Genomic DNA, 18,421 nt, shown 5'->3' with positions numbered 1-18,421 from the left:
CTATTGGTAAGTTTAAAGTTCTTCTAAAAAAAATCCCATCTGTAACCGGAGAGAGGCTGCTGCTCTTCTGCTGGATGTTGTGCTTGTATTAACTGATTTGACTGGTTCACACTCCATTAAGACTGGAGAAGGACATTTAAAGAAACAGCAGTTATTTGCTATGTTTGATTTTAAGCATAGCTACAAGCTAAAGGGTTCAAGACAGCATCAAATAGTAAATAAATAAACTATATAAAGCAACTTGTGGAAGAAATCCCAAAAGGTTTGGCCCAAGTCAAACACTGTCAAAGACAGTTATCCCTGATACTGACCAAATCTACGTAAACTTTTGAATTCAAGGAAAATTGCAAAGAATTTTCTAAAAAAATATGTTCTCTCCAAGTTTTCTGGCATTTAGCAAGTAGAACTAATTTTGTTAATTCTACCTAAGCTAAAACAAGAGAGGTTTGGTCTGAGTGGACTTCAGACGGTGAAGTCCAGTGTATGTAAATATGTGGCTTGGCTGCCGTTCCAGACTCGACCTCAGGTCTCCGTGTCATGAACCGCCTCTTCTCTCCACAGCTCATGGGCCTGTGTGTGTTGTGTGTGGGAGTGTATGCGGAAGTGGAGAGGCAGAAGAATCGGACCCTGGAGGGTCTCTTCCTGGCTCCCGCCGTTGTGCTCATCCTGCTGGGCCTGGTGATGTTCACCGTGTCCGTGGTGGGAATGGTCGGCTCCCTCAGGGACAATAAGACCCTGCTGCACATGGTAGGGACGCTGGACGAACGTCTGCAGAGTTAGCTGCTTTAACAATACCTTGGTTTTTTTTTTGTTTTTTGTTTTTTAAAGCTGGATAGTGAAATTAAACGGTACCTGATGCGTCTCTTTGATTAAACTGCTTGGATCTTTTTGATTCGTGTTCTGTGACTGAAACTTTACACTTTGATTCTGATTAGATTATCTATTCGGCTGCAAATTCAAACCAAACACACGTGTTCATTTTAGAATATTTGTGTCTAATTACATATATTGCCACAAAACAAAACAGTTCGGTTCTTAAAACATTAATACCAACAAACAGTTTGATGACCTTTTTCCTCCCTGCATGCAAAGACGCAGCTGTTGGTTTTGTCAGTAACAGAGGAAAAGCTCAAAAGGAGTAGGGCTGCATTATTGCGGTTGCTATGCAACCATGTAATTAGCTATAGCTAAATAATCAGTAATAAAGTGCAAAATGAAGTTAGAAACAGAGAAGTCAGTGATGTCTGTGTTTTTGAGGAGAAGATTAGAAAGTCAATAAACCAATGACAGCAACATTTTTTTTTTAAAGAATGTCTATTATTGTGTTTGACTCAAACAATAGACCATGAATAATTACTGTTTTTATCTCAGGAGGGTCTTTTTTTCTTCCTTTCTTATTTCTTTTTGGAGGTCTCAAGCCTCTGTTATTGGTTAGAATTATTAATACAGAATGAGAAAACATCTATTTTTTTATTTTTACAGATGCACCATCATGTATTCTGGTTCAGTTTCAGTAAGATAAAGGCAAAAAACAGATGCTTTGATGCATAAATTATGATCTTCTCCAACAAGTAATTATTTTGTCATTCTTTGTGGGAAAACTACTACCTCTGTCAAGCAATCTGCAGCATTTTTTTTACTTTCATGATTTTTACAGATACAATTGTAAAGTTGTTAGTAGCATACTGCACATGTGTTGGATGAGTTTCACCTTAATAGCGCAGCAGAATGAAAAACGGTAGTTTGATTATTGAGTCAACAACAATGAATTCTTACATTGAACCAGAGTCTGCACAAAACAATTTAGATTAGTTTTAATCCCCAGAAAGAAAACCAGAAACAGGAGGAGACGTCAAAGGAGCCTGGGATTCATCTGTTTTTGTAGCAGATCACTATTTTAAGAAGACTGTAAATCATTCTACGATCAGCAGTCTAAACTTTTCATAAGCCAAGTAAAAAACAAAACAAAAACACTTTTAATCTGCTAAATGTCCCTTTTCTCTCCACAGTTCCTCTGTGTTCTGTGTGTGCTGCTCCTCCTCCAGGCAATGACACTCGCCATGGCTCTCATCTTTGAAAAGAAGGTAAAAGTTGTTTCATATTGTGTGTGGCTCTTGATGTTGTTATCTAGCGATTTGATTGCTTGCAGGCAGGCCAGTCAGGGCTGCTTTGTTGATTTTTTTCTTCCTCACCGCCATCTGTGTGTTTCTGCTTGTGTTCTTTCCAGACAGTTGCGTTGTTTCAGAGCACCATACGGGAAGGAATTAAACACTACTACGACGATCTGGACTTCAAAAATATCTTGGACTATGTCCAGCAAAAGGTAGGATTATACTTGGCTTCACTTCTGTCAACAGTTGGGACATATGGTCTTTCTAAGTTACATGAAACTTATTGGTTTGTGATTTTATGTCAGCTACACCCTAAGGTAATTGCACAGATAGGCCTGTCACAATAACAAATTTTGCTGAGCAATTAATTGTCTAAAGAATTATTGCGATAAACGATAATATTGTTTCAATACCTTTTGACACTGATTCAATGGAAATGACTAATAATGCATGCTATTTCCTGCCATAGATAGGTACACTTTATTTTCAAAAGAACACATAACACTGGAACTGATAAACTAAATAAACAAAACAACAAAAATAAAATGGATTCTCAGTCTCCATTAACAAAAAACGTACTTGAATAAAAACTCAACAACATAAAGCCAAAGTGTAAATAAATGCTGCATTCAACCAAAAGAGTGCAGATTATGAAGTCTGTATTGCCCTTCAGTAATCACTAGATTTAAATAGAGAAGACGGGCACATCCAACTATCTAATGCAGTAGTTCACTCTACACCATTTCTTGGCCCAATTGTCCCCTTAAGATAATCTTAGATCGATGGGCGATCTAAGATTGTCGTTGGTGATTTTGTAACCGATCATCCTGCAGTGTGATTTAGTTCGTCGTGGCTGCTCCGATCGATAGGTTTAATTTATCGTGCGATTGATTTATCGCTTATTGTGACAGGCCTATGCGCAGATAATTTTGCGCCACACATTTTTGAAAATCACATAAGTTTTTTGTTAATTTAATAATTTTTGGCTTTCTGTAACAACCAAATATAACTCTTTCTGACATTGTACCATAATATTCACTTTTAAAGAGAAAGTGTGTTCATAGCTGCAGCTCTCCTTTAATCTTAATTAGCAAAGCGCATGTGGACATAGCTCCGCCTTCGAGGACAAAGATCCTCCTTGGAGGAGCCACTCCATCTTTCTGCTCCTTCAGACTAGACAGCAGCAATTAGCTGAGCTCATTATACGATCTACTTCTCTGTTCAACTCTGGTAAAAACGCAGTTAAAGGGTTAATAGAGGAGCCATGTTGTGGTGACTTCCTGAAGGTGGAGTTTCAGAAAGAGCTGGAGTTTTTGAAGAGATAGAGGCCCAATTTTATGGTGTTAAATTGCGAAGTCAAATTTCTTGACAATAATGGCATTTTTCTAACAAATTACTTGATTGTACTATAAAATGGCACTATAAATAAAGCCAAACATATTTGGCTTTATTTTTAAAGCCAAACATGTTTGGTTTTATTTTCAGTTCATCACATCAGGAGTGTTTGCTTTTAAGCCACAATTCAAAGAGAATTTCTGAGAAACTTTTCCCAGCAGACAGCTAATTTGAGGAGGGCTGACATCACTGCGTGGGACTGCATGAAGGAAACATTTTTATTACCAACAGGGCAAACTATTGATCAGAATATCACCCAGAGGCTTTAAAGGCTTGTTGTTTGTGCACTTTCTTGCACACAGCCCACTGGTCCTGATATTGTGACATCATCCTGTTGTAATGGTATAGTGCTATGGATTAGAACAAACAGGGCGCCTCTGTGGGAGTGCCATTATTCCTCCCTGCCTCACCACCGAGGCCATTTCATCCCCCAGTGCTGCTCTGTCTGCAGGGTTGGAGAGAGCCCAGTGTGGATTTGTCACTGAAAGGTAGAGGCTCACAGCAGAAGTGCAGCACTTTGTCATGTTTAACTGGGAGAGGAGACAGCTGCACAGAACCTGTTGTCACTTTGAATGGCAATTTCTCAATGGAAGAGTGGGCAGACTGTCTCAGGCAGAGAGGACGGGGACAAGTGTCTAATCAGCTCCTGAAGCCCAGAGGTAGGCAGAGGCTGGAGCAGCTGGGGGACGGGGCTCTACGAGCAAAGAAAGCCAAACAGGACGGCTGTCTGGATTCATGTTAACGTCACTTCTTCGGGTTCAGATGTGGTTCTGCAACTAAAAGGGCTTTTTTTCTGTTTCTGTTAAAGACAGCCTGGCAATTTTTAGCAAACATTTTTTTGAAAAACATTGAATGTTAATTAGTAAATCATTTTAAATCCCACTAAATGTGTTATAGAGCTTTATGTGTCTTTAGGTTTGACATTTTCCTAACCAGATGCAGTTGTAATACGTTTGCTGAGTATTGAGAAGATTACAATTTTTTTTGCGACACTCACCATTTTCTTCTTTTTCTTCTTTTTCTTTTAAACAGTGTTTGTAGTCTTTATTCAAATTCAATTTGATACAAATTCAAAAATACTTTATTGCTCCCAAAGTGCAATTAAATGTTGTTTTCACTCAGAATAATTGAAAATTCTTCAATGAATTCTCTCAACTTAATGCCCAGTGATATATCTGGCCATTAAGGGCAGTTGCAGTCTAACTGTGCAAATGGTTTGTTTGTTTGCGTGCATGGCACTTAAAATTGAGTGATTTACCAAATTTAGCATGCATGAATAGCAAATAGTTGTTTGCTATTTACAATAATAAAAAAAAACATCTGACATTCTTTCTCTCATTATTGTGGCCTTTAGGAAATATAAATAATTTAGGTAATTTAGAACATAAAACGAGAAAATTGGTCTGATTTAACTTCTAACAGTGACGGAAAAGGCTGTATGCGTTTTTTTTCTTCTTTATTCAGAAGCTTCTGGGTTCATCTGTATTTGGTGGTCTGTGTAGATAAACTCTTCTTCATGTTGATATCACATGAAATCCTAATGGAATACATTAAAATCTGTTAATTATTACACAGCCATTAGTGCTAATCTTAACTGGCCATTTCATCTTTTTATGCTGAAAGCAGGAACCATTTATGGGGGGTGAAAAGTTATTGATTAAAAATGCAACGTGGAATGATCTTATCGACTGACTAACGATTAGTTAAAGAGCGGGCATTTTCTTAGAAACCTGAGTTTTCTCAGAGGGGGAAAGGGGCTGACTGTCTTTCCAAAACAGAAAGGGCAACATTTAAAAAAAAAAAAGTCACATTAAACTTAGGCGTATTTTTATAGCAAAACAAAAACCCACTAGGCTGCTGAGTCAAAAAAATAAATAAGCCAATCAATAAAATAAAATATGTAACACACTAAATCCCCTATGAACAGAGATGTTAATACATAGTACTGTAAGTGAAGAGGAGTGCAGACTTTATCGCCTTCATATCACATCAATAATTAATTTTGGGTGAAAAGTTGACGCTGCTTCGCCGTGCAGCATAACTGAATGAGCGCTATTAAGGTGAAACTCAAGGAGCTTGTCCAGTGTTCTTTCTTCAACGGATAAAATGCATTTTTCCTTCCACATCGGACTTTGTTTGGACCATTCCACCTTCCTGCTGTTCTGGGATAGTCCGCCATTTTTAAGTCTGTGTCTGACTCTGCTGGAAGATTACCAGCAGCGCCCTCTACTGGATGGCGGTCAAACTACACCACTAAAAGAATGTTGAAGCGGAGGTTCGATCGATTAGAACTCATTTTAATGTAATAAAATTAGTTCAAATTTTAGAACTAATAACGTCTTATCAGTCGTGTGTCTCAGGTGTGTTGAGATGTTTGTAGATTTTTTTTCAGAGAATTTTATAATAATAATTGAATTTCTGTTCTGGTTCCACATCTCTTTCATTTTCCAGTTTTCCTGTTGTGGAGGGGATGAATATAAGGACTGGGGAGTCAACCAGTACCATTTCTGCAACGGTACCGGTCCACTGGCCTGCGGGGTTCCGTACACCTGCTGTGTTCGCAAGGTGAGCGTGCCAACGCCTCTGATCAGGGGCTCCAAACATCGCCCAGGCTTTTGTGTTTGTATTGTTAGATCTCAGAACTCAGCTGGATGTTGTTTATTGCACACAGTCATCCTGCAGTGATGGTATATTTGCAGTATGCTGTCGGGTTTGGCCAGTCTACAGTTCTGAGAAAAGTGTTTGCTCCCATTTTGATGACTCCAAAGTTTGTTTGTTTTTCCTTTTTTTGCCACTCATAAATATTCAGATCAATAAAACTAATTCAAATGTTGGACAAAGATGAACTGCAAATACAAAAATCTGTTTTCAAATAATTGCATTTGTGAAATGGAAAAAGCTATACAAAGCAACCTGGGTTTATGTTACAGTATATTAAGCACCTTTTACACCCAAAGTGTGATGAGCCACTTTTTCAACTAAGTGTCCCTTTCTGCATGATGACTGAATCAAAAAAATCACTTCAACAGAGCCTCGCTGACAGCATGAAGTTGTTGTATTATAGTTGGAGTTGGATTTGCTGCTAGTTTCCCAGCGAGAAATCCAACTTCGGAGGTCGTTCCAGTTAGAGATGCACTGATCTGATATTACTATCTATATTGGTTATGATATTGAAAAAAAAATTACATCATGTATCAGTTACATAAGTGCATATCTATTCAATCGGATTCTTTTTTATCATACTTTATTTTAATTTAGAATTCTTAATTCTTGGGTGCTGTGGTGGCGCAGGGGCAAAGCACGACCCACGCATTGAGTCCTTGTGGCAGTGGTTGCAGGTTCAATTCCCAGCCTTCCGACATTTGCCGCATGTCTTCCCCTTTCTGATTACCCTGTTTCCTGTCAAACTACCTTCAAATAAAGGCCACTAGAGCCAGCAAAACCTTAAAAAAAGAATTCTTAATTCCACTTTTTGAACCATTTGAAAGATTTGTTGCAGTTCATTTTTTACATATTTGACTGAAGTAGTGAACCAATTGTTTTATCAGTTTTTAAAATTATTTATTTTACATTGGCTGTTCTCCTAGTTGCACTGACTGAACAAATTAAAATTGTTTTTCCATGTTTGACCACCTTATGAAGCTGTTGGTGTATTTCAGTGTTCTGTACTGGTGCAGAGTTATCCAATACATTAGTAATTCAGTACATTTCTGTCTGTACATGAGTCGATTCAGCACCTTTTCTCAGATCGGTATCGACTGATCAGATACCTGTATCAGAAGTGAAAAAGTGGATCAGGCCAGCCCTAGTTCTAGTTGATTTTTCTGGGATGTCGGAAATTCCCAAGCCCAGATTCAACTGGAACGCATCACTAGCTCTTTTCGTCATTTGTTAATCTTCTGTCATCAATTGATCATCAGCTATGATCATGTTTGTTAGATCAGACCGACAGGATCAAGTCAGGCTGCCTAAAAGATTAAACAAGATAAAAGAATTTTGTTTGTCGTTCTGAGATCACCGTGTGCTTCCATTTAAATCACTACACAAGGTATATGTTGCTGCATCACGTGTTGACCGAAAGCTAATTGACTTGGTATGAATTGTGCATCCCCAAAGCAAGAGGAGACCTACTTCATTTTTATCACTACGTGGCTAAAACCAGGACCACCGCTGAGCCTGTTTCTGCCAGATAATAGCCAAACACTGATACCACATGCCCATCAACTATTATCAAATTGATGTGGAGCTGCAGCTCACTCACAGCCATCTTGTTTGCTTATCTCATATCCTGCTGATAGACACGCATCCAGAGAGCATCCAGGCCGGGACAGAAATGTCTGGTGGTTTTATCAAATGAAGGAGAGGCTCTTGTTATCTGCACAATAGAACTGTAATTGACTCCACAATGAAAACGTATTGCCTGTCTAGCAGGAGACATGCTGCTATTTAAAGCTCTGTGGCCTTTGGGAGATTTTTCAGTTTAAATAAAATGTTAGCCCCCCTCTGGGCCCCTCCACAGGCCCACAGCCACTCCGGTCCCTGAGCTTTAAGGACTGATAATGTGCCTGGAAGCTGAGGACAGATAAATTATGATAGAGTCCTGCAGTCCTCTTTTTTTGCACACCGATTAAAAAGACATGTCTGATGTTATCAGTTGATACCTGTCACGGCTGCAGTCAGGTTTACGCTCCAAATAGTCGGCGTGTTAGAGGATTTTTTAAAGACGGAAACATGCCACATCTGTGCTCAGTCTAAAAATAAATCACTTTTTTATTACAGTATCAGAAATGTTTGTACCATATACAATCCTCTTTTGCCAATAGGACAACTTTCATAAACGAGTAAGAAAAAGTGTGCACACCCACAACAGGCTGCGGTGAAAACACGATAGCTGGTCTTCCAGGCCAGTCGGTGGCGCTGTAACGCTGCCAGAGAATGACACAAAAAACACAGAATTTTTGGAGCTATGACGTCATTGTTTAAAAGAAGACACGCCTAGATGGCCGCAATATGGAACTGGACTTTTGACATGTATCCACTCTGGAACCCGGTTTAAAAAATTATCATTTCTGGTCTCCCAAATCAACAGAAATGTGTGGACGCAAAACTTAAAAACAACTGCAGACACGCATAAAATTGTCTTTGTGGCCCTAAAATGTTTTTAATTAATTTAATAAAGTAACTTGGCCTTTAATATATTAATTACTGATCTTAAATTTTGTCATTTCAGGACTATTTCATATATTTAGTTGGGTTTTTTTTTTCTTGTGGGACTTTTCTATCAGATAAAAGTTTGAGTCACAGTTAGTTTTCTTTATTCCCTAAATATTCCTAATAGAGGTGTGCCGATCGATCGGCCACCGATCATAATCGGCCGATTTCCGTGAAAAAGTGTATGATCGGTGATCGCCGATCACGGTCTCTTGTTGCCGATCACACAAACCGATCACCTGCTTCTCATTTCCCAGCCTGCATGTGCAGCTGGTCTCCTCTTTCCTTCACACTGCGCAAACGCGCAGCAACAAATCCTAAGCCATGTGGAACTATAATGCACTGAGTGAATGGGGAAGTAGGTCAAAATGCTTCAACACGACGAATCTAATATGGCATAAAAACAATGCCATTCTTGACGGAGTTTGGCTACATCGAGGCTCACTGCAGTAAAAAAGACATATGGAGGATCAGATAGCAGGTAAAGCAGCGTACAGCTACAAACACTCATGACTGTCATGATTAACATGACGGTCAGAAACAACAGCTAAACAAACAACCCGCAAAATTATTTAAGTCTTCGAGCTGCGATGTAAGAAGCTGGTTCTGCTCTCGCTGTTGACCCGCTGCTACGCTACAGGTAGTAATATTTCACAGACGGAGCGCCGCTTCTGCTCCACCTGGTAGTGACTCTCACACCAAACCTCTGCTTAAAGCTGCAGCATCTAACTTAAAAAAATACATTTTTTAATACGTATTAAAACTTTTGTTAATATGAGACAGATAATCTCTGAAAAAATAATCGATCTCTTCCCTGTTCTGCATAATTACTCCGCTCAGTCAGAAACAGCCAATCAGAACTAGCAGTAATCAGCTAGCCGCCATGCTATCAGGAAGTTTTCATTCAGTAACTCAGGATTGTTTATTGTAATGGATCCTGTATTTGCCTTTGAATGTTAAGTTTTATACTTGAATCTTTTGGCAATGTTGAGAGGTTTTATTTTGACTCTTTACATTATTTAGCCTCTTCAGAGCCTCCATATGTTATCAGTCTGTTAAAGATAGTATTACTGATAGCAGTACAATTTGCACAATGCCTGTTTAGTTTTGTTTCCTTGGAAAAAGCTATTTAAAACTTTTATCTAAATTAAGGTGAATTAATGGTTCCTTTTTCCACATAATGTAACCGTAGTGCTTATGATTAAAAAAATAATAATTATGTGATCGGTATTGGTGATCGGTATCGGTGATCAATATCGGTGATCGGCCCTCGTGGGTGATCGGAATCGGAATTGGCAGGAAAAAACCTGATCGGCACATCTCTAATTCCTAGTCAAGTAAAAAAACTAGGTTCATCAACATTTTTCGGTTGATACTTTTTTTATTACATAGAAGGAATATATTTAAAGTGATCTTGACCAGAGTTTCCAGTAGATGTTGTCCACACTGTGACTGTCTCATCTCAGGTCAAACTTTGTGTCTGACTGCTGCGTATTCTGTCTCTTCACAGCTGGGAGAAGTTATCAACACCCTTTGTGGCTACAACACTCTGAATGAACAGGTATGTGTGTGAGAACATATTTTATCTGCTTTTTTTTTCTTTATATTGTTGGTTTTGCACAGATTCTTCACAATGTATCACAGCTCCTGCCCCTTACTACTGGCAACTATAGAATCTGCAGTTAGTATGTTCCTCATCTAGAGAAGTATGAGCCAAAGAAAATAATGCTGTGTAAAAATAACTTTTTCTCTCCAAGCTCTGTTTGCTCTATCTCCCAGAACAAAGTGCTCAAAAGAGATTCCCGACTGATAATTAAAGATCGACGCGGTTACCATGGCGTCACCTTTTAGCTCAGTCTGCAATTAAACAGTCATAGCTTTCATTATCTTGGCTTCAGGTTATTAACTAAAAACCACTTACACACACACACACATACACGCACACTTTTGTGCTCAAACAGCTTTATACGGTGGCTGCACCATAGATGATGAAAATGTCATGGTGTTTGAAAAATACAGATACTAAATTCTAAACACTGCTAAAAATCTAATAATAAAATGAACTTGATTTCAATGCTTGCACTTTGATTTCAAAAGGCAGCTGAAAATCAGATGAAATATTGGAGCATTTTGAGTCTGAAAAAGTGATGAATTTTGAAATGCAAAATGAAGAGGTGAAGGTTTCTGGGGGAATCTGGACCCAGCGACTGACCGGTACCTGCTGTCAACAGTAAATTTACAGACACAGCTTAAAAAATAATGGAATGTTGTGGGAAAAATAAAACATTTCTTGTTTCTCAATACAGAATATGAAACTTATGTAGATTCATTACACAGAGTGAAATACGTAAAGCTTTAATTTCTTGTAGTTTTTGTGATTAAAGGGGCAGTCTCATGTAAAATGCAAAACGTTTTAAGGCTTACTTGTTATAAAGTTATTCCCTCATCAAAAACATTCCTGGAGTGTTCCCTTCATTCCGTCATGCATGTTTGACAAATCCTTTCATCTCTCCTGGCAACCATTCAGCTGTGCAAAATGCTTGGGGGGACCTAGCCCCGCCTTCAAGACACAGCTCCTCCTCGGGGCCGCGGTTTCCAAGATTCCATCTCTCTGAGCTCTCCTCCCCCACTCTGCTCCTTCAGACTAGCCAGCAGCAATTAGCAAACACCTGGTGGAACTGGACGTCTGCTAAACTCATTATAGGAGCTACTGCTCAGTGCAACATGGTAGAAACTTTGTTAAAGGGTTAATAGAGGAGCCATGTTATGATGACTTCCTGAAGGCAGAGTTTCAAGAAGAGCAGGAATTTTTAAAGAGACAGAGGCCCAATTTCACTACATTAAATTACTAAGTAAAATTTGATCTAAGTCATATTTGTTATTCAGCATTTTTATAGCAACTGAAGATAACAGTTGTTTGTTTGCGCTATAAAATAGAACTATATGGCGTCCCTTTGAGGCCTACAGATAATGAAAAACCAAAATGCATTGTGTCAGAAAATTAGAATATTATGTAAGAGCCATTAAAATATATTTTAAAAAGAAAAACTGAAAACATGTACAATAATTCCTGACACCTGATTATTTGCTGTTCCTTTTGCATGAATTACTGAATCAGCGCAGTGAGACACAGAGCCTTTGATTCTCCTGAAGGTTCATGTAACCTGGAGAAAACTGTGGCATCAGGTCAAAGTTCAGAACTAAATCCAGCCGACAATCTGAGTCTTGGTCCAATTTCACTGAGCGTGAGCTACTCTGCAAAGTAATTTAGTTGTTAGAATTTCCAAGCTGGTTGAGTCATGCTCCAAATGAGCTGAAGTTTATTTCAGGAAATTGGTGTGTATTTGAATAAATAACACTGTTGTGAATATTTTGTGGAACCACGCCTTTTCTGTTTATCTGCTAAAAACAAAACAAAACACATAAAAAGCAGTTCATATTTCTGTGTGTGTTGTGGTGGTGCAGGGGTTAAGTACAACCCACATATGGAGGCCTTGGTCCTCAACGTGGCTGTCACAGGTTCGCTTCCTGGCCCCGCGACTTTGGCCGCATGTTTGCCCCTTCTTTCATTACCCACTTTCCTGTCAATTCACTATCAAATAAAAGCCATTAGAGCCAATGAAACTTAAAAAAAAATAAATAACCTCGTATTTCACACTTCACAATTTGTTCTATCAGATAATGTCCTTTTTAAAAAAAACTAAAAAATTGTGGCTATCGTGTTTTCTGCACTTCCTAGACACCAAACGAAGCTAGACTGAAACTCTTTGTAATTTCTACAGCAGCTTTGGGTTTTTCAGAACTTCTGCTTTCCTTCTAACTGGAGGATGAGGGGCTGGAGTTTCACTTTAGAAATTCAACTTTCTTCTCATTTTCTCCCGCTCTGCGCTCTGGCCATCAGCGTGAAACCCTGCAGGAGGCGATCCATGTGCGCGGCTGCATCCATGCAGTCAACCTCTGGATGAGCGACAACATTGGAATAACCGTCGCCCTCTGCTGCGCCATCGGGCTGCCACAGGTAATTGAAAACTCAGAGCCGCAACTCCCGAAACTAAACGGCTTGGAGGCACCTGGAAACCAAACTGCCTCTTTATTTCCTCTGAAACTTTCTAATAGATGTATATCTCTCCGATTGTTTGTCTTTGAAATATGATTTAGTCTGAAGTGTCCACTGGTCTCCCTCGGTGACCGCTCTCATACTTCACCTAATTCATTTATTTTGACACACCTCATTTTGTCACAATTTTTTCTGTAGGGGACGTCAGATTTTAGGCCTGTTACTATTAACATTTCTGTTAGAAAGTAACAAAAGACAAAAAGCATTGAAAATAGATAGCTTAACTTGTTGATTTGGTAAGTTGCCGTTTATTTTTTGCTCCTATTTTTAATTTTGCACACACGTATAAATAGTTCCTCTGAGTCAAGCGGTGGGAATAATTTGCAGCATCTTGTTGCAGTTAGAGTATGTTTAAAAAATTATTTTATGTAATCTGTATGAAAAGAGTGTGCTTACAAATGATTTCAGAATAGACAGCTGACTCGTACGAGATCGGCTTCTGCTAAATTCACTGAATAAATCATCTGTTGAGGTTATAAATTTCACCCGATCGTTAATGTTTGCGTCACAACCCAGACGGTATGAAGCTTACGGGACATTTGCCTGCGCTGTAGACGGCCGTCCTCCACTGTGAAGAGAGAAGTGCCGAGCCAAACGAGGCAGCTGTTGATGTTAGTTTGATATGTGGGAGTGTTATTCTGAACCGTTGTTCTTCAACGGTTTGGCTGCGTTATTTTCCCCTTTGCTCTGGCGCACTGCACTAGGTTAATGATACCCACATCTCCAGGTTTTATTTAACTAACAGGATTGCTCCACTGCGGCTCTGGATCACATATACATTAATAGCTTTTTGGCCCTCCAGCAAATGCGCACATGAACGACATTTCCAGATGTAAACAATAACTTGCTACGCTATTTCTACTTGTCTTTTAACTAAATGATGACAATTATTCATTAAGAAAATGATGACATTGTCTATGAAAATAGGTCATTTTATAACAAGTAGTATTTTAAGTAATATAAATATTTATGTTACACTTTGTTGATGTACATTTTAAGAATGTACTGATTCTTAAGTGCAAATGAGCCAAAGGTTCACTGACAGGAAAACACCACAATCGCCAAATGTGTTTTTTCGACATTCGCGGAATATAGACAAAGATTTGCTCACATTTGTAATTGAGACACAGCTGATGAGTGTTTGTGTTTGGGTCCCCTCGCCTCCCCCCACCCGCAGCTGCTGGGCATCATCCTGAGCTGCGTCTTCTGGAACCTGCTGGTGGACATGAGCGAGTCGGCCGACATGGTGGACTTCAAGCTGAAGAAGTCCGAGTTCGAGTACAGCGAGCTGGACCTGGCGGGCGCTGGCTGGTGCCTGTGCCTGCCCAGGGATGGCGGCTACCTGCCTGTGCCGGCCTCCGAGCCCGACCTCGACCCCATTGACATTCACCTGGAGAAGCTGAAGAAGCAGCCGCCCCGGACCCACGCCCAGCTCAGGGAGCTGCAGCAGTCCCGGTCGGCCAGCGGCCTGGACGAGGTCGACGTGGGCCGGCGGCAGAAACGGGACCACTGAGTTCATCTCACGTCCAGCCTAGTTTTTTTTTTTTTTTTTTTTTTTGGTTTTTTTGTTGGATTTTTTTTTGCCTTTTGGGGTTTTTATGCCTTTCTTTTTTTATTTTCTTGTCGGTGTAATTGATGACATTCATTTTGGTTGTGTTGCACTACTCAAAGTTTGAAAGCGAACCATTGAATCAAAAGGAAGTGGGTCGGCTAAAGGGATCAGAAGTACTTTTCGCACTTTGTTTACAGCAAATTTCAAACAAAATTCCTTTTAAAAGAGAGATTTCCTTTGTTTTGTCAGTCATTTCATATTTTTTTAAGCCTTTACTGAGCCACGGCTCATGTGCTAAAGCTTACCTCAGGCTATTTTGAAAATAGCCCAGTAGTCAGAGGACGAAACAGTTTTGGTTGTATAAATAAATTAATGGTTGCTTTTCATTGTGTGAGAATAGGACTAGCCAGGTGTGTCTTGCTTGTAGCGTCTGTGACGGATTTATACGGTTTGTGTAATGTTTTTATTTTTTATTTTTATGATTTTTAATTTAATTTTGTGCAATCACTGTACATTGTAAGACTGCTATTTGTGAAATAACATGGGATGCATGTTTTGTACTGTATATGAAGTCATTTTAATGAAGAAGAAGAAAAAAAAGCTCTGTACTTGAGACTTTTCCATTTTAATAAAAATGTTTTTATTCCTTCCATCTTTAAAGGAATTCCTAAAGGCATTATCCACCTGACCCGGAAAAAAAAAACAAAAACGGACAGTTTTTTTGTATGAGTTGCATTATTTTGAGCTTCCTCCCAGCTCCTGCCTTGTATAAACACTAATGTTCTTGTCAATAAATCTGAATTTGTCTACTGATTTCATTCTGTTTTTTTTTCATTACTGAGAATTGAACATCCACTATTCAAGGTCATGAATATGTCTTAAAAATAGATATTCGAACCATTCTGTTCCTTTCTCAGTGCTGCATAACACAACAGACATGTTATTTGTTCAAATAAGACAATTTCACAAATCTGAATTTATAGTGATTTTTTTCTAATTCATATCAACTCCAATTGTCTTCAAATCAATAGCATCACTGCCTAGTTCACAGTTTTTGATATTTTATTTCTACATGGCAAAGAGTTTTTCAGTAGAGATAGAAAGCCAATAAATCCGACAGTCACGATGCTGCGTCAGAAACGGCTAAATTTGCAAAATTTGTACAAGCAAACAATGAACGTGATTTTGATTCTGCTCCCATTAGAAATGTTTACTTTCCTATGTGGAGCATTACAGCTTTGTTTATAATGCTCCACCTGATAAAAAAAAATATTAGAAATTGCTTTGGGTTTTTTTTAATTTAGTAGACAGAGATTGAAAACAAAGGGAAAAGGAAAGAGTCAAAAGAAATGGGTGGGGAAAAAAAGTGAAAAGTTAAGGAGAATACAAGATATCATGCTAGCAGTCTGCTTCTAGACCTGCACAAAGTGTGTGAGAAAGACAGAGAACCGAGAAGCCAAAGTGACACATACGCATAAATAACTAGCTGTGTTTACATTGATCATATAATTGCACAAAAAGGAATTCCAATAATAAATTTGAAAAAGCTCACGTTTTTTCGATAAGTTCTAAGGCGAGGTTAATTTTCGACTGTATGGAAATGAGCGTGTTTTGCAAAAAAAATTCCATAGCAACACTTTTTTCACGTCATGTGACGTCATGTGATCAACAACCAGCAGGTTGCTACTGGCGGAAAAGACGAAGTAGACGACAGGAAGTGGTAGGAGGAGGAGGATTTTAATGACTTAACACACGAACAAACTTAATCACGTGTGGCGAAGTTGAATTTTTTCGAATTCAAAAGCGGAATATCAGCAAAGTTTTTGCGCACATTTGGAAACGCAGCTGATGGACTGGCGACCTGCTTCTCGTCCAATGAGTGCTGAGATAACCTGCAGTCCCGCCCCCAAGAACCTTCCAGGTTAAGCGGCTGCACAAAGGACGGATGGACAGATCAGGGTTATTTATATATTTGAGAATGTTTCATTTTCATCAACTGTTTAACATGTACAAATTATGGAAAATTCACAATAAATCCAAACTTTTGCACCTGATTGAGTTGTTTGTTGTACAATTACTTCTAACTGCATTAAGAAACGTCAAATAGCTGCCAGTGAATGTGATGTTTCATAATGAGTGTATAAGGTTCTGACCAGTGATCCTGACATGCCAGGATCAGGTGGTCCAAGTCATTTCAGGAGCCAAAACTCCATCTTGTTTCCTCTTTCCTATGTTTTAAATGTTGCATTTTAATTAAATTGACAAGCAACACACGAACACACACATGCGCCTCTTTTTCCAGCTGCAGGTCATCTGCTCTAATCTTTCTCTCCCCACTCCCTCAGTCTCTCAGATAATCAACGGAGCGCGCAGATGGAATAATTACACATATTTCTGTTGCCTAAAACAAAAAAAAATCCTCAAGAGCAGGGTATGTGGACGTCAAAATAACCTGCGATTATGATAATGCGGCCATGTGTTTCACCGTTATAAGTCATAAGAGGAGCAAGAGACACTTTTTACTCTTTTATCTGTCACGGAGCAGGCTCACTATTTATATCCAGGTTGCACAAGTGTTGAGCTCAGATAATAGAGCACAATTCCACTATACTCCCTGGAAAAGGCCGAAATGACACTAAACGGCCTCCGCTGTACTCACATGTTGTCAACAACCTTCAGCATGCTCTGCAGGGAGCAGATGAACTACAAATTATCTCTAATTTGGTTCGTGTCATTACGTCGTATTTCATAAACATCCCTTCCACCTTGTGAAAAATCAAAACATGCTGTTTTCATCGGGGGTGTTGTGTTTGGTTTACAGACAAAACGAGAGTGAAAATAAATCCTTGAGGGAAGGAATAAAGAAATTGGCCACCTTGTTCTGTATATCTGAAAATCTAAGAGTCAAATCTGTGGCAGAGTCTCTGACAACCCAGGTAAAAAGAAAAATCTGCATAAATGTACTAAAATATAATAGTATATGTTTCAGAAATGATAGTAAAATTAATTTTAAGAGTGCTGTTTTGAAACAGCTTATTTTGTACCTAGCAAATTTTTTGTTGCATTTAAATACAATGAAATCTCTTTTTAAAGTGCACATTGTGCGCAGAAGTGGAACATTTCTATATGTACTTATTTTACTTTAAATATATTTGAATTTCTGTGCTTATTTTATGCGTTAGAAACACATTTTGATGATGTTTAAAGCGTATTTATAATGGCTTTACTTTGAACTTACATTAAAAATACAATACATTGTGAACACATTAAAACTCTTTCAATAACTCTTTATAAATATTTTAATTATTAGTGTAAAAAAAGAGCTTCATGTACTGAAGCTCTTTTTTCAGTCTGCACAATATAACGTGCAGACTGATTGCACATCTTCTAAAAAAAAGTCCTAAATATGTAACAAAAATAACAATAAAACAATCATCCATTCAGAAATAAGCATATTATGCTTTGATTTAGTTACATTTCTGATTGCTCTTCAAGTTGAGCTTTACAACATTTTGACTTTTAGCAGCCATTTTTTATTGGACCGTCATCATTATTTCATATTTCATTGCGTCATCTTTAAAGGGCCAGTGCATCTGACATTCAGTGCATGTTGCTTCTTGAACTTCCATCACATGGTGGAGTAATTGGAAGGTGGTGCTCACGGGCAGGATGAAACAAAGTGCTATCTGCTGCCTAAATTCAGACCCAATTGCACTTTATTTTTTTTATTTTGTACAGAAAAATGTATCCAGTTTTGTAAATTTAACTGATCTCTACAGATCTGTAACTAGAGTCATCACTTCAAAAGGTAACACAGACAATTTGTTTTACAGCCTGAATATGAATGTTGCTGCTGGTTCATATTATTAGCATCACATTTCTAAGGGAAACTTGAACTCCAGTATGTTGACAATAGAAAAAAACAGACTGCCATCCACACCTGTGTGCTTCCTGGGTTGAATTTCCCACATATCTGGCTCTAGTGAGAGTGCGTGTGTGTGTGTGTGTGTGTGTGTGTGTGTGTGTGTGTGTGTG

At 38.6% G+C, this 18,421-nt stretch overlaps 1 protein-coding gene across 1 annotated transcript in view; it reads left to right on the top strand.

Annotated features, from left to right (window-relative positions):
* LOC103469543 (tetraspanin-15) overlaps positions 1–15,199 on the top strand; it is an 18,338-nt gene extending 3,139 nt beyond the window's left edge. Inside the window, exons 2-8 of the mRNA XM_008417288.2 lie at positions 562–747; positions 2,010–2,084; positions 2,228–2,323; positions 5,958–6,071; positions 10,228–10,278; positions 12,619–12,735; positions 14,012–15,199. Of these exons, the coding sequence (XP_008415510.1) occupies positions 562–747; positions 2,010–2,084; positions 2,228–2,323; positions 5,958–6,071; positions 10,228–10,278; positions 12,619–12,735; positions 14,012–14,347 (975 nt within the window). The 3' untranslated portion in view covers positions 14,348–15,199. The remainder of the gene's footprint in view (positions 1–561; positions 748–2,009; positions 2,085–2,227; positions 2,324–5,957; positions 6,072–10,227; positions 10,279–12,618; positions 12,736–14,011) is intronic.
* The last annotated feature ends 3,222 nt before the right edge of the window (positions 15,200–18,421 follow it).

The sequence above is a fragment of the Poecilia reticulata genome, linkage group LG9 (genome assembly GCF_000633615.1).
Source record: "Poecilia reticulata strain Guanapo linkage group LG9, Guppy_female_1.0+MT, whole genome shotgun sequence".
Classification (NCBI taxonomy): domain Eukaryota; kingdom Metazoa; phylum Chordata; class Actinopteri; order Cyprinodontiformes; family Poeciliidae; genus Poecilia; species Poecilia reticulata.
Note: the sequence above shows the minus strand (reverse complement) of the source record. Positions and strands in the feature narration are given on the sequence as shown.